The sequence below is a fragment of the Oncorhynchus mykiss genome, chromosome Y (assembly GCF_013265735.2).
Source record: "Oncorhynchus mykiss isolate Arlee chromosome Y, USDA_OmykA_1.1, whole genome shotgun sequence".
Taxonomy (NCBI): Eukaryota; Metazoa; Chordata; class Actinopteri; order Salmoniformes; family Salmonidae; genus Oncorhynchus; species Oncorhynchus mykiss.
Window position 1 is genome coordinate 16,673,423 of NC_048593.1, and position 16,931 is coordinate 16,690,353.

Below are 16,931 nucleotides of genomic sequence, written 5' to 3' on the forward strand. Positions count from 1 at the left end.
ATGTATACAGTAATATAAATAATAATACATTTAATTTATAACACCCTTCCATTGAAAGCCAATTGCAAAGTGCTACAGTGAGGTGGGATCTTTTGTAGCTTGCTGGTTGTTTATTAAAGTAGCACACGGTAACAGTACATGTCAGGTTCATATCTTCTATGTTCTCATATGTTCACTGCTAAAACATTTCCTTCTACCTCTAATCTAATAAACACTCGCTCCCTCATCCTTCCCTTGTTCCATCCCTCCCTCACCTCCCCCATGGTGGGGTCATCTGCCTTGTAGGCGTCCAGTTTGTCCTGCAACAGCTGGGCCAGGGTGGCATTGTCTTTGTACTCCCTGAGCGAGAGAGAGCGAGAGAGAGAAAGAGTGGATGGAATTTAACAATATGTTTCTATCCCATTCACTGAACATATTAGCCCTGACCCCCTGTCAATGAGAGGTTGCCTCCCAAATGGTAACCTAATACTACTTCTGACCCGTTCCCAGTAGTTCTTACATAGGGAATAGGCTGCCATTTGGGACACAGTAATATTGCTTTTCCTAATGTCCCCATTGTCTGAGATGCGCCCCCTGTGTCTCACCCTCGGTATCTGACAGCAGGGTACTCCTTCAGGGTGGCACACAGGGTGGCAAGCTGGTCTGCCAGCCTCTCCATCACTGGGTTCTTCAGCTGGGTCTTATGGGGGCTGTAGAAACTTTGGAAGGCATCCGGGTTGTCCAGAGAGTATACCTGCACACACACACACACACACACACACACACACACACACACACACACACACACACACACACACATTTCATCAATCAAATGTTATTTGTAAGCAGAGCTAACAGCGGCAAATCAAATCCCCCCTACACAGCAGGAAGAAACCTTGAGAGGACCCAGTTTTATGAGAGAGATCCCACAGTATATATGTTCGGTAATACTTTAACTGTACGTCATACCCTTGTGGCTCAGTTGGTCGTGCATGACGTTTGCAATGCCAGGGTTGTGGGTTCGATTCCCACAGGGGACCAGAACGAAAATGTACTGTAAGTCGCTCTGTATAAGAGTGTCTACTAAAATGTTAAAATGTAATCGTACAGCATACATAACAAATATGTTAGCATAACATTACAGCTATATTTGGTTCATTATTTTGATATGACCGTGGCCTTTCCTTCCTGTATGTGTGTATGATGGGACAATGACGTGGCCTTTCCTTCCTGTATGTGTGTATGATGGGACAGTGACGTGTTTCCTTCCTATATGTGTGTATGATGGGACAGTGACGTGTTTCCTTCCTATATGTGTGTATGATGGGACAGTGATGTGTTTCCATCCTATATGTGTGTATGATGGGACAGTGACGTGTTTCCATCCTATATGTGTGTATGATGGGACAGTGACGTGTTTCCATCCTATATGTGTGTATGATGGGACAGTGACGTGTTTCCATCCTATATGTGTGTATGATGGGACAGTGACGTGTTTCCTTCCTATATGTGTGTATGATGGGACAGTGACGTGTTTCCTTCCTATATGTGTGTATGATGGGACAGTGACGTGTTTCCATCCTATATGTGTGTATGATGGGACAGTGACGTGTTTCCTTCCTATATGTGTGTATGATGGGACAGTGACGTGTTTCCTTCCTATATGTGTGTATGATGGGACAGTGACGTGTTTCCATCCTATATGTGTGTATGATGGGACAGTGACGTGTTTCCTCCCTATATGTGTGTATGATGGGACAGTGACGTGACAGGATTGTGTCGAGGCACAGATCTGGGGAAGGGTAACAAAACATTTCTGCAGCATTGAAGGTCCCCAAGAACACAGTGGTCTCCATCATTCTTAAATGGAAGAAGTTTAGAACCACAAAAACTCTTCCTAGAGCTGGCCGTCTGGCCAAACTGAGTAATCGGGGGAGAAGGGCCTTGGTCAGGGAGGTGACCAAGAACCAGATGGTTACTGTGAGAGCTCCAGAGTTCCTCTGTGGAGATGGTTGTCCTTCTGGAAGGTTCTCCCATCTCTGCAGCACTCCACTAATTAGGCCTTTATGGTAGAGTGGCCAGACGGAAGCCACTCATCAGCCCACTTGGAGTTTGCCAGAAGACACCTAAAGGACTCTCAAACCATGAGAAACAAGATTCTTCGGTCTGATGAAACCAAGGTTGAACTTTTTGGCCTGGAAACCTGACACCATCCCTACGGTGAAGCATGGTGTTGGTATCATCATACAATGGGGATGTTTTTCAGTGGTAGGGACTGGGAGACTAGTCAGGTTTGAGGGAAAGATGAATGGAGCAAAGTACATAGAGTTCCTTGATGAAAACCTGATCCAGAACGCTCAGAACTTCAGACTGGTACGAAGGTTCACCTTCCAACAGCACAACGACCGTAAGCACACAGCCAAGACAACGCAGGAGTGACTTCGGGACAAGTCTCTGAATGTCCTTGAGTGGACCAGCCAGAGCCCGGACCTGAAACCGGACTTGAACATTTCTCTCTCCATCCTCCCGTTCTCCATCTCAATCGATCTCAAATCAAACCAAACAAAATTGTATTTGTTACATACTCAGTTTACAAAAGCTAGAAAAGGTGCAGTGAAATATTTATGTGCTAGCTCCCTCAACATTGTCGTACAATAATCAATATCAATAATAATAAGCAGCATAAAAGAACAGGTCATTAGAAGAAGACAATATGCATAGTGGCAGTAAACGGATATGTACATAACTCTCTGGCTATTCTAGGATCCCTCTATCTCTGGATCTTTCCCTCTGGCTCTTCATGGATCGCTCAATCTCCCTCCATCTCTATATTTCCCTGCCTCTCTCCTTCTGTTTCTCTCCCTCCGTTTGGTACCTGCGATTCGTAGGGCAGGAAGGCGATGTTGATCTCCGTCAGGGTCTTGATGGATTTGGAGGCACGGCTCTTCACTACCTCGTTGAAAAGTGGGTCTGGGCAGGCTGAAACAGGGAGAGGTTGATGTGAGTGTGAGTGGTGGTTCTGCGTGGCTGACTTGGTAGAGCATGCACTGCACTTACAACATCAGGATTGTGGGTTTGATTCCTGCTGGGGCCACATGTATGAAAATATATGCACACACTACCATAAGACACTTTGGATAAAAGCATATTAAAACATGGGCTGGTATATTAAGAACCCTTGTTTCAAGGATGATGATGCTGAAAATGATGAGCTCTATTTTGGGTGTCTAGATCAACTCTGGTTTTGTAATAAAATGAACAGTGAAAAAAAAAAAGTGTTTTCTTTCATTGCACATTATTCCTTCCATGAAGTAATTTGACCAACGTCACAGCCCTCTCCACCAAGAATGAATGGCTGAGGTTGCACTCATGTCCATTGAGCTGTGTAGTGAATCCGCAGAGCGCTTGAGGTGTAGTGGAAAGGCTCCTCCGGGAGCTACTCACAGTCAGTGAAGAAGACGTGGGCTGCTTTGTATTTGGCTGAATGGGGGTCTTTGAAGTCTCCAATTAGGGTCTGCACAGACTGGAGAGAGAAGGACACAAGAGCGTAAGATGTCTGTCGTGTGTGTGTGTGTGTTTCTGTCAGCATGTGTCTGTCAGCGTGTGCCTGCATGTACTGTACGTGTTTGAATAAGGATGGGAGAGGTAGAGAGTAAAACCGGTAGAAAGAAGGAAGGTAGAGTGCAGTCAGCTAGAGATCCTGTCCACAGACACACATGAGTATTGTGTGGTTTGGGTAGGCTGAGTCAACAACCCTGGGTTTGGGTACCATCTTATACAGAATGGTGGCATATGGTCTCTGTGTACAGTGAGAACAGAAAGCTGCCAGAGATAGTGTTCTAAATATAGACTGTGAGAGGGAGATGATGGTGTGTGTGTGTGTACCTTGTCAGTGGGGGTAATCAGGTAAATGGCCTCCAGGGTGGGAAGAGGCTCTCGCCGCTTGTTTATATCCTCCACAACTAGGGGGGGGGGGGGGGGGGGGGGGGGGGAGAGAGAGAGAGAGAGAGAGAGAGAGAGAGAGAGAGAGGTGGTTATATCATGTTAGCTGATGGCTGAGTCATGGTAGCCAAATGGTAGCTACAGTGCATATGTAACAAGTGTTGAATTTCACGTATAATTACACAATACCTGAATAGTTCCCATGCCTGATATTAGTGTACATTCCTTTTGTTGTTGTAAGTGTCCTTTTTTTATGTTGCACACATCACTCTCCTTCTGCCCCCCCCCCCCTCCCCCCTGTATAGGCCTGTAGACTATACAGTACATTTCTCTTTCATAATGTAAATTGCATTTGTCTTACATTATGTCATTCATGAGCTTATTGTTATATGCCCTGTTCACTGTACCCATGTGGAAGAGAGGGGGCAGCACGGCATTTGTTCATGGACGTTTTTCATTATCAGAGAATAAAAGACCTACACCAACCCTGATCCTTTGGTCGTATGTAAGCCAATCAAAACACAACGCAGAGGCAATCGACACTGGTCCCAGATGCAGTATAACAATAGAGGCTGATGAGGTTTAAATCGAGCAGAGTGCTTACTGGTGATGCCCTCTGACATGATGTCTGTCATCTTGCAGCAGGAGGACAGCATCCTCATGCTCAGCTGGTCCACAATCAGCGCCTGAGGCCAGGAAGAGAAAACAATGAGAAACCAGGGAGAGTAAGACAGAGGTTTTGGAAAACAAGGTTAGGACTCTCTAATCATATGCAAATGTTTCATTGGTAGCACTGGTGCAGTGCACCCAACTTAACAACGTCAGGAGCATCAAACGGTACTGAGGAGCACCAGAAAAAGAGATTGATTTAAATTAAATTTAGATAGCCCATATGACTACTTTTGATGTAGCTATCCAGAAGGCCTTTTCTAGTCATTATACAACATTAACAGTGTCTACTGTATTTCTGATCAATTTGCTGTTATTTTTATTTGGACAAAAAAAAAAGTGCTTTTCTTTCAAAAACAAGGACATTTCTAAGTGACCCCAAACTTTGAACGGTAGTGTAAGTCGAAGAGCCTTACGGTCTTGTCAAATAGCCACTAAGTATACCACTATGGTGGCTGACAGTGAATGTTCGGAGTAATCATGGGTTCAAGGTGCCTTCACATCAAGCTTTTTTATACAGGAAAAAAGTTCACTCCTGGTCGTCTATGCTGAATGGAAATAACGCATACGTACGTGAGTGGAGGATTATAATAATGCATATCAAATGTTGTATATGTGAGTGTCGCCTAAATAAGAATTTAAGTGGTGTTTTTGGTGTAACGGCAACCTTTTAGTATGATATTATATTCGGTATATTAGTATGCCTGTGTCGAATACTAATGAATCATTCAAATGTATTGCGAGACATTGATCTGAACTTTATTAAACGAGCACCATTCTGAAAAGTGGTGGAGCTCTGGTGCGCTCCGGCAGCACTACACTACCCAAGGGACTCCAAGAAGCTCCTCATTAAATATATGTATCCCGTTTCAAGAAGCCTATGGCGTATGTCGCATGTCACTACTTCATAGGAGAGGCATGCGAACGTTTAAAAAAAAAATATATATATATATATATATATACATATATACAGGGACAGGGAAGATGGTTAAAATTGATGGGAAGATGGATGGGCCAAATACAGGACCATTCTGGAAGAAAACCTGATGGAGTCTGCAAAAGACCTGAGACTGGGACGGAGATTTGTCTAACAACAAGACAATGATCCAAAACATAAAGCAAAATCTACAATGGAATGGTTCAAAAATAAACATATCCAGGTGTTAGAATGGCCTGAATCCAATCGAGAATCTGTGGAAAGAACTGAAAACTGCTGTTCACAAATGCTCTCCATCCAACCTCACTGAGCTCGAGCTGTTTTGCAAGGAGGAATGGGAAAAAAATTCAGTCTCTCGATGTGCAAAACTGATAGAGACATACCCCAAGCGACTTACAGCTGTAATCGCAGCAAAAGGTGGCGCTACAAAGTATTAACTTAAGGGGGCTGAATAATTTTGCACGCCCAATTTTTCAGTTTTTTATTTGTTAAAAAAGTTTGAAATATCCAATAAATGTCGTTCCCCTTCATGATTGTGTCCCACTTGTTGTTGATTCTTCACAAAAAAATACAGTTTTATATCTTTATGTTTGAAGCCTGAAATGTGGCAAAAGGTCGCAAAGTTCAAGGGGGCCGAATACTTTCGCAAGGCACTGTAGGTCTCTGAGTGTGCTGGGTTATCTGATGGGGAAAAACTAACGTAACGGTCTATCATGTGCAACTACGTTGACAATTTTAATTGTCTGGTGTGGATTTTGAGACTAGAAAAAGTTTAAAGTTAAACTGTTTCTCAATGTTCTCAAGAATGGACCTGTAGTTTTAAACTTTTAACAATAAAGAGGTATTTTTATCAACTTCCACTCTCCTCAAAAAGTTGCTGAATTTCCTCTTCGCTCTCACAGGTGAGGTGAAATCATACAATGTATCCTCTTCGCTCTCACAGGTGAGGTGAAATCATACAATGTATCCTCTTCACTCTCACAGGTGAGGTGAAATCATACAATGTATCCTCTTCACTCTCACAGGTGAGGTGAAATCATACAATGTTTCCTCTTCACTCTCACAGGTGAGGTGAAATCATACAATGTTTCCTCTTCACTCTCACAGGTGAGGTGAAATCATACAATGTTTCCTCTTCACTCTCACAGGTGAGGTGAAATCATACAATGTTTCCTCTTCACTCTCACAGGTGAGGTGAAATCATACAATGTATCCTCTTCACTCTCACAGGTGAGGTGAAATCATACAATGTATCCTCTTCGCTCTCACAGGTGAGGTGAAATCATACAATGTATCCTCTTTGCTGGTGATGTGTGTTGCTCAAATAACGATACAATGTAACAACAGCCGGGTGGCACAAATATAATTTTGCCATTCAATGTATTATCTGGGTGAATATTTTTCTAGGTGCCTGGTGACACCAAATAAAAACTACATGTAATACTTACGAGAATACACAACGAAATGGTCACAATTAGACCAAAGGGTCTATGTTTCACTGAACAATTTCACTTTTATCTTTCCATCGTGGGAATGAACTCTGTCAAGTGTTTTCGGGCCAACAAAGCCTGAAAAATCCTGATGAACAGAATAAAATGTAAAAAAAAAAGGTTAAACTGCAGTATAACAAAGACAAATACTAATACTAAATGGGACTCTCACCTTCCATTCTCCCTTCTTCTTCACCTTCTTGATGACATCATTCATAATCTCTGTGAAGGAGAAGAGAGAAGACGAACGGGTCAGAACATTCTTTACTTCACGTGCTTCTTCACCGTGTGCAACCTTCCAATGTCAGTTGATATGATTTTCTTTGAGTCCTTTTCAATGTCAAAACCTCTCACATGAAGATTTGAGCGTACAGTACTGGTTAACAGTATACAGTCATTTTCTCTGATTTGATTCATTGACAGGTATCAGACTGTTTCCATATAGTGATGAGTGACAGTGGAGCACAGGACACAAATGAGGACTCTCTCACACTTATAATTATGCCTCTGGGAACAAGGCTAAAGAAGAGTTATTCCGCTATGGAGGATCTACACAAGTTTTCACTTCCAGATCAACCACAGAACACACTGACACTAAAATATGCTTCCATCAACCACAAAGCACACTGACACTAAAATATGCTTCTATCAACCACAAAGCACACTGACACTAAAATATGCTTCCATCAACCACAAAGCACACTGACACTAAAATATGCTTCTATCAACCACAAAGCACACTGACACTAAAATATGCTTCCATCAACCACAAAGCACACTGACACTAAAATATGCTTCTATCAACCACAAAGCACACTGACACTAAAATATGCTTCCATCAACCACAAAGCACACTGACACTAAAATATGCTTCTATCAACCACAGAGCACACTGACACTAAAATATGCTTCTATCAACCACAGAGCACACTGACACTAAAATATGCTTCTATCAACCACAGAGCACACTGACACTAAAATATGCTTCCATCAACCACAAAGCACACTGAAATATGCTTCTATTTTTATTTTACTCGGCAAGTCAGTTAAAAACAAATTCTTATTTACAATGATGACCTAGGAACAGTGGGTTGACTGCCTTGCTCAGAATGACAGAAATGTACCTTGTCAGCTTCAAGATTCAATCCAGCAACCTTTCGGTTACTGGCCCAATGCTCTAACCACTAGGCGACCTACCACCTCTCTATCAACCACAGAGCACACGGACACTAAAATATGCTTCTATCAACCACAGAGCACACTGACACTAAAATATGCTTCTATCAACCACAGAGCACACTGACACTAAAATATGCTTCCATCAACCACAGAGCACACTGACACTAAAATATGCTTCTATCAACCACAGAGCACACGGACACTAAAATATGCTTCTGTCAACCACAGAGCACACAAACACTAAAATATGCTTCTATCAACCACAGAGCACACTGACACTAAAATATGCTTCCATTGGACAGCATTGCTCTGCTGTTGACAGCCTGCCTCATAGCGGTCATGTATAATTGCTGTTGTGCTGAATATGTGATTCTAGTCCATCGGAAGGATTCATTTTCATCAAAGCAAAGTCATCCAACCCCTCTTAGTACATTTAGTATTTTATTAAGATCTCCATTAGCTGTTACCAAGGCAGCAGCTACTCTACCTGTGGTCTAAACAGAGATAAAACATTACATCATACAAAACATTGGGCATTATACACATTTACATTGCTCCATTATTACATTACAACACTATATTACATTGCTAAGAATAGTGTGTGTGTGTGTGTGTGTCTCTCCACAGTCCGCGTTGTGCCGTGAGGTGTTGTTTCACCTGTTTTTTTAAAACCAGATGTTACTGCTAGCTTGAGATACCTAATGTGGAAGAGAGGTCCATGTATTCATGACTTTATTTAGTACTGTGCGTTTCCTAACCTCTGTTCTGGACTTGGGAGCTGTGAAGAGACTTCTGGCAGCGTGTCTTGTGGGGTATGTATGAGTGTCTGAGCTGTGTGTTAACCGACTGAACAGATAATTCAGTACATTTGACGAGCCAATACCTCTCACAAAGACCAGTAGTGATGCAGTCAATCTTTCCTCTACTTTCAACCAAGAGAGATTGATATGCATGTTGTTGATATAAGCCCTCTGTGTACATTTAAGGGCCAGACGTGCTGCTCTGTTCTGGGGCAACTGTAAATTGTCTATGTCCCTCTTTGCAGCACTTGACCATATAACTGGGAAGTAGTCCAGGTATGATAAAAGTAGGGCCTGTAGGACTTGTTTGGTCAATTGTGATGTCAAGAAAGCAGAGCAGCGCTTTATCACGGACAGACCTCTCCCCATCTTGAATCAATATGTTTTGACCATATCAGCTTGCAATCTAGGGTTACATCAAGCAGCCTCCTCAATTTGCTCAGTCGCCATTATAAAATACTCACATCATTGCAAGGAGAGAGTATATGGCTCCTTAATTGGGGAGGACTGGCTCGTGGTAACGGCTGGAGCGGAATCAGTGGAATAGTATCAAATCAATCAAAAACACATGATTTCCATGTGTTTGATGCCATTCGATTTGCTACGTTCCAGCCATTATTATGAGCCGTCCGCCCCTCAGCAGGCTCCTGTGCTTACACTGTAGCTAGCAAAATGGAGGGCTGCGGCTACACATGAGTCAAATGCATCTTGAAACACAGATGATGCCTTCTTATGCAGTTACATTCCAGAATGGCTTCCATAACAGAACTAAAGAATCAAATGTATTTTCCGATACGCAGAGAAGACAAATTCGTTCTCCGAATGAAAAAAACAACAAGTCAATTATTTTTGGTTGACTGCCAGTGGCTCCAGTTCTCCTCTGCTGCAGTACGAACGGACTAATCCCATAGGTTGTCTGTGGGTCAGGCCAAGGCAGGCGGCCATGTTTCTGTGGCGATGCCACTATTAGCCCGATCGCTGGTGTTGGCCATCTGGCTGCAGTATTGGGATAAATCCATTTAGGATGACTCTCTTTAATGTTTTGCAGTATCACCATATAAAAACGGTATTAAACTGCTAAGCCCTTTAGATCAGCAGTGGCCAACATCTAGGTGTACACAGAGATACAGACGGATTATCACAGATTAAACAGGATGTGTGTGTGAATGGGCTGTGTGGAGACCGCAGGGCCTTTCAGAGAATGAAGTGGATTTGTTGGGTAAATGCTGCCGATAGTAATTTGTGTAGACAACGTTCACCTCATGGTTAAATTACAAAATGACATTTGTTTTCTTACCCTGTAAGCAGTCTATGTACAGGGCCATTTAGGTGTACTATCCCTTTAAGCACAGACCACTCAAAGCCAGGGGGTTAGGTCTGTACAGGAAAGCAGCACTCTAGACGGAGATGCCCTGATGTGACCATGATGTAGATGATCTGAGAAAGAGGATACTTATCTGAGCTCCATAGGGAAAGTGGACAACCTTGGAATAGACGTGCTCATTTTGTTGTAGTCTTTGTGGAGAATAGCTGAGAGTGAATCGCTTATTCAGCTCTTGTCTATTTCCAGCTCTTTCTAGGCTATGCCACAGGAAACCATTTCAGCAGACAGGATGCCATTCTGGAATTGTTCTGGCTCTTCCTTGACCCCCCCCCCCCGTGTGGTGTTTCCAGATTTCTACCAAATATGACGGACGGTGTAATTGATTACAATATGTTTTAATTAAGTAGGATAAAAGCAGGTTTTCTGTGCTGGAATGGTGATGGCGTACCCCAACAACAGAACGCTGTGGGCGTACAGCAGTCATAAAAAATATTCATGCGAGTAAACAGCTAATTGGCCGGCTCATCCTTCACACTTTTGAAACGGTCTGTTTGAGATACAAGTTTGAAGTTGTTGTTTTTTATGTGTTTTTTCTCCAATTTATGCTTTGGCCACAAATACTAGTATAGGATGAGTCAACAACATGATTTGGTTATGACGTATGACTTAACAGAATATTAACTTTTAAAAGTGAGATTTTCAGCTGTGTCAACCAGCAGAGTAGAGAGGCTAACAGCCTCACACAGTCACAGACAGGAGTCTCCAAGGACCGTGAGCTATCGTTCTCCGTGGCCAGCGTAAGTAAGACTTTTAAGCGTGTTAACCCTCGCAAGGCTGCCGGCCCAGACTGCATCCCTAGCTGTGTCCTCAGAGCATGCGCAGACCAGCTGGCTGGAGTGTTTACGGACATATTCAATCTCTCCCTATCCCAGTCAGCTGTCCCCACATGCTTCAAGACGGCCACCACTGATCCTGTACCCAAGAGAGCAAAGAATACTGAACTAAATGACTATCGCCCCGTAGCACTCACTTCTGTCATCACAAAGTGCTTTGAGAGGCTAGTTAAGGAACATATCACCTCTACCTTACCCGTCACTCTAGACCCACTTCAATTTGTTTTCTGCCCCAACAGATCCACAGACGATGCAATCACCATCGCACAGGTCTCTGCCCTATCCCATCTGGACAAGAGGAATACCTATGTACAGTACGCTGTTCACTGACTACAGCTCCGCCTTCAACACCATAGTACACTCCAAGCTCATCATTAAGCTCGGGGCCCTGGTTCTGAACCCTGCCCTGTGCAACGGGGTCCTGAACTTCCTGACGGGCTCCCCCCAGGTGGTGAAGGTAGGAAACAACACCTCCACTATGCTGATCCTTAACACAGGGGCCCCAAAAGGGTGCATGCTCAGCCCCCTCCTATACTCCCTGTTCACCAATGACTGCATGGCCACGCACACCTCCAACTCAATCATCAAGTTTGCAGACAACACAACAGTAGTAGGCCTGATTATTAACAATGATGAGACAGCCTACAGGGAGGAGGGTAGGACCCTGGCGGAGTGGTGCCAGGAAAATAACCTCTCCCTCAACGTCAACAAAATAAAGGAGCTGGTCGTAGACTTAAGGAGACATCAGAGGGAGCACGCCCCCATTCACATCGATGGGACCACAGTGGAGAACGTGAAAAGCTTCAAGTTCCTCTGGGTACAAATCCCTGACAATCTGAAATGGTCCACCCACACAGACAGTGTGGTGAAGAAAGCACAACCGCACCTCTTCAACCTCAGGAGGCAGAAGAAATTGGTCCCTAAGACCCTCACACAATTTTGCATATGCACCATTGAGAGCATCCTGTATCACCACTTGGTACAGTAACTGCACCGCCCTCAACCGCAGGGCTCTTCAGAGGACTGTGCGGTCTGCCCAACGCATCACCGGGGGTACACTGCCTGCCCCCAGGACACCTACAGCACCCGATGTCACAAGAAAGCCAAAAAGATCATCAAGGGCATCAACCACCCGAGCCACGGCCTGTTCACCCCGCTAACATCCAGAAGGCGAGGTCAGTACAGGTACATCAAAGGTGGGACCGAGAGACTGAAAAACAGCTTTTATATCAAGGCAATTAGACTTAAACTGGCCTCCACCTAGTACCCTGCCCTGAATTTAGTCACTGTCACTACCCGGCTACCACCCGGTTACTCAACCCTGCACATTAGAGGCTGCTGCCCTATGTACATAGACATGGAATCACTGGTCACTTTAATAATGTTTACATACTGTTTTACTCATGTCATATATACAGTGCATTTGGAAAGTATTCAGACCTCTTGACTTTTTCCCCAAAAAATTATGTTATAGTCTTATTCTAAAATGCAATAAATAGTTTGATTAGGGGGAAATCTACACAAAATACCCCATAATGACTGTTTTTTTGAAATCTTTGCAAATATCTTAAAAACAAAAAAAGGGAAATATAACATTTACATATGTATTCAGACCCTTTACTCAATACTTTGCGAAGCACCTTTGGCAGGGATAACAGCCGAGTCTTCTTGGGTATGACGATACAAGCTTGGCAAACCTGTAATTTGGGAGTTTCTCCCATTTTTCTCTGCAGATCCTCAAGTTCTGTCAGGTTGGATGGGGAGAGTTGCTGCAAAGCTATTTTCAGGTCTCTCCAGAGATGTTCGATCGGGTTCAAGGCCTGGCTCTGGCTGGGCCACTCAAGGACATTCAGAGGCTTGTCCCGAAGCCACTCCTGTATTGTCTTGGCTGTATTCCTACAGTCGTTGTCCTGTTGGAAGGTGAACCTTCGCCCGAGTCTGAGGTCCTGAGCATTCTGGATCAGGTTTTCATCAAGGATCTCTCTGTACTTTGCTCCGTTTGTCTTTCTCTCGATCCTGACTACTGTCCCAGTCCCTGCCGCGGAAAAACATCCCCACAGCACTTAAAATAAGGCTGTAACGTAACAAAATGTGGAAAAGTCAAGGGGTCTGAATATTTTCCGAATGCACTGTATATACCGTAGTCTATTCATTGCCACTACGACATTGCTCGTCCTAACATTTATATATTTCTTAAATCCATTCTTTTACTTTGAGATGTGTGTGTATTGTTGTGAATTGTTAGATATTACTGCACTGTTGGAGCTAGGAACACAAGCATTTCGCTACACCCGCAATAACATCTGCTAAATATGTGTATGTGACCAATAAAAGTCTGGCATATGCTACTAGAAATAAATAGTTGACTAGAGTAATACAGTATGCACGTCTAAGTGTTTGTGTCGGTCTGTGGCTCTGACCAGACCAGTGTAAGCACTGGGATGGGTTAGACCCAGAGCTCTTTCAACTGTAGGTGAATCAGGCATAGCTGTACTCAGCCTGAGGCATGTGTCACTGTAAATACTAAATTAATTTGACATCTTATAGATATGTTAAACATCACGTCTCATATGTTCAAATTAGGTGGACACGTCACCTTCACCTGATGCTGACTTTGTCATCCAGAGTTTTTATTTATTTCACCTTTATTTAACCAGGTAGGCAAGTTGAGAACAAGTTCTCATTTACAATTGCGACCTGGCCAAGATAAAGCAAAGCAGTTCGACACATACAACGACACAGAGTTACACATGGAGTAAAACAAACATACAGTCAATAATACAGTATAAACAAGTCTATATACGATGTGAGCAAATGAGGTGAGATAAGGGAGGTAAAGGCAAAAAAAGGCCATGGTGGCAAAGTAAATACAATATAGCAAGTAAAACACTGGAATGGTAGATTTGCAGTGGAAGAATGTGCAAAGTAGAAATAAAAATAATGGGGTGCAAAGGAGCAAAATGAATAAATAAATAAATAAAATACAGTAGGGAAAGAGGTAGTTGTTTGGGCTAAATTATAGGTGGGCTATGTACAGGTGCAGTAATCTGTGAGCTGCTCTGACAGTTGGTGCTTAAAGCTAGTGAGGGAGATAAGTGTTTCCAGTTTCAGAGATTTTTGTAGTTCGTTCCAGTCATTGGCAGCAGAGAACTGGAAGGAGAGGCGGCCAAAGAAAGAATTGGTTTTGGGGGTGACTAGAGAGTACAGCAGAGAGAATTGGAACAGCTGAGACATATGCAGATGTTCCCCAACCATTCACCTCACAGGGAGGCGGTGTTCTAAGATCACAGCATAATGAACAGCTGTCGCTTTAGCATCAACATTAGCATTAACATCAACCCATACCACAATGCTAGGCTAGCATTAGCATCAACCCATACCACAATGCTAGGCTAGCATTAGCATCAACCCATACCACAATGCTAGGCTAGCATTAGCATCAACCCATACCACAATGCTAGGCTAGCATTAACATCAACCCATACCACAATGCTAGGCTAGCATTAGCATCAACCCATACCACAACCAAGTATGAGTATGCTTAGCACAGGGTTTGTAAAGCCTTTTATCCACACAGGAACAATTGAAATCAAATCAAATTTTATTTGTCACATACACATGGTTAGCAGATGTTAGTGCGAGTGTAGCGAAATGCTTGTGCTTCTAGTTCCGACAATGCAGTAATAACCAACAAGTAATCTAGCTAACAATTCCAAAACGACTACCTTATAGACACAAGTGTAAGGGGATAAAGAATATGTACATAAAGATATATGAATGAGTGACGGTACAGAGCGGCATAGGCAAGATACAGTAGATGGTATTGAGTACAGTATATACATATGAGATAAGTATGTAAACAAAGTGGCATAGTTAAAGTGGCTAGTGATACATGTATTACATAAGGATGTAGTAGATGATATAGAGTACAGTATATACATATACATATGAGATTAGTAATGTAGGGAACATTATATTAGGTAGCATTGTTTAAGGTGGCTAGTGATATATTTTACATCATTTCCCATCAATTCCCATTATTAAAGTGGCTGGAGTTGAGTCAGTGTGTTGGCAGCAGCCACTCAATGTTAGTGGTGGCTGTTTAACAGTCTGATGGCCTTGAGATAGAAGCTGTTTTTCAGTCTCTCGGTACCAGCTTTGATGCACCTGTACTGACCTCGCCTTCTGGATGATAGCGGGGGGTGAACAGGCAGTGGCTCGGGTGGTTGCTGTCCTTGATGATCTTTATGGCCTTCCTGTGACATCGGGTGGTGTAGGTGTCCTGGAGGGCAGGTAGTTTGCCCCCGGTGATGCGTTGTGCAGACCTCACGACCCTCTGGAGAGCCTTACGGTTGTGGGCGGAGCAGTTGCCGTACCAGGCGGTGATACAGCCCGCCAGGATGCTCTCGATTGTGCATCTGTAGAAGTTTGTGAGTGCTTTTGGTGATAAGCCGAATTTCTTCAGCCTCCTGAGGTTGAAGAGGCGCTGCTGCGCCTTCTTCACGATGCTGTCTGTGTGGGTGGACCAATTCAGTTTGTCTGTGATGTGTACGCCGAGGAACTTAAAACTTACTACCCTATCCACTACTGTTCCATCGATGTGGATAGGGGGGTGTTCCCTCTGCTGTTTCCTGAAGTCCACAATCATCTCCTTAGTTTTGTTGACGTTGAGTGTGAGGTTATTTTCCTGACACCACACTCCGAGGGCCCTCACCTCCTCCCTGTAGGCCGTCTCGTCGTTGTTGGTAACCAAGCCTACCACTGTTGTGTCGTCCGCAAACTTGATGATTGAGTTGGAGGCGTGCGTGGCCACGCAGTCGTGGGTAAACAGGGAGTACAGGAGAGGGCTCAGAACGCACCCTTGTGGGGCCCCAGTGTTGAGGATCAGCGGGGTGGAGATGTTGTTGCCTACCCTCACCACCTGGGGGCGGCCCGTCAGGAAGTCCAGTACCCAGTTGCACAGGGCGGGGTCGAGACCCAGGGTCTCAAGCTTGATGACGAGCTTGGAGGGCACTATGGTGTTAAATGCCGAGCTGTAGTCGATGAACAGCATTCTCACATAGGTATTCCTCTTGTCCAGATGGGTTAGGGCAGTGTGCAGTGTGGTTGAGATTGCATCGTCTGTGGACCTATTTGGGCAGTAAGCAAATTGGAGTGGGTCTAGGGTGTCAAGTAGGGTGGAGGTGATATGGTCCTTGACTAGTCTCTCAAAGCACTTCATGATGACGGAAGTGAGTGCTACGGGGCGGTAGTCATTTAGCTCAGTTACCTTAGCTTTCTTGGGAACAGGAACAATGGTGGCCCTCTTGAAGCATGTGGGAACAACAGACTGGGATGGGGATTGATTGAATATGTCCGTAAACACACCAGCCAGCTGGTCTGCGCATGCTCTGAGGGCGCGGCTGGGGATGCCGTCTGGGCCTGCAGCCTTGCGAGGGTTGACACGTTTAAATGTTTTCCTCACGTCGGCTGCAGTGAAGGAGAGTCCGCATGTTTTAGTTGTGGCCCTGTATTGTCCTCAAAGCGGGCAAAAAAGTTATTTAGTCTGCCTGGGAGCAAGACATCCTGGTCCGTGACGGTGCTGGTTCTCTTTTTGTAATCCGTGATTGACTGTAGACCCTGCCACATACCTCTTGTGTCTGAGCCGTTGAATTGAGATTCTACTTTGTCTCTATACTGACGCTTAGCTTGTTTGATTGCCTTGCGGAGGGAATAGTT

General features: G+C 44.0%; 1 protein-coding gene across 2 annotated transcripts in view; it reads right to left on the bottom strand.

Annotated features, from left to right (window-relative positions):
• stxbp1a (syntaxin binding protein 1a) overlaps positions 1-16,931 on the bottom strand; it is a 43,148-nt gene that overhangs the window by 15,037 nt on the left and 11,180 nt on the right. For both annotated transcript variants that reach the window (XM_036968282.1, XM_036968283.1), the window contains exons 2-8: positions 7,190-7,239; positions 4,526-4,607; positions 3,865-3,941; positions 3,424-3,502; positions 2,855-2,958; positions 585-733; positions 255-339 (exon numbers count right to left, since the gene is read on the bottom strand). In XM_036968282.1, coding sequence (XP_036824177.1) covers positions 255-339; positions 585-733; positions 2,855-2,958; positions 3,424-3,502; positions 3,865-3,941; positions 4,526-4,607; positions 7,190-7,239 — 626 coding nt within the window. The remainder of the gene's footprint in view (positions 1-254; positions 340-584; positions 734-2,854; positions 2,959-3,423; positions 3,503-3,864; positions 3,942-4,525; positions 4,608-7,189; positions 7,240-16,931) is intronic.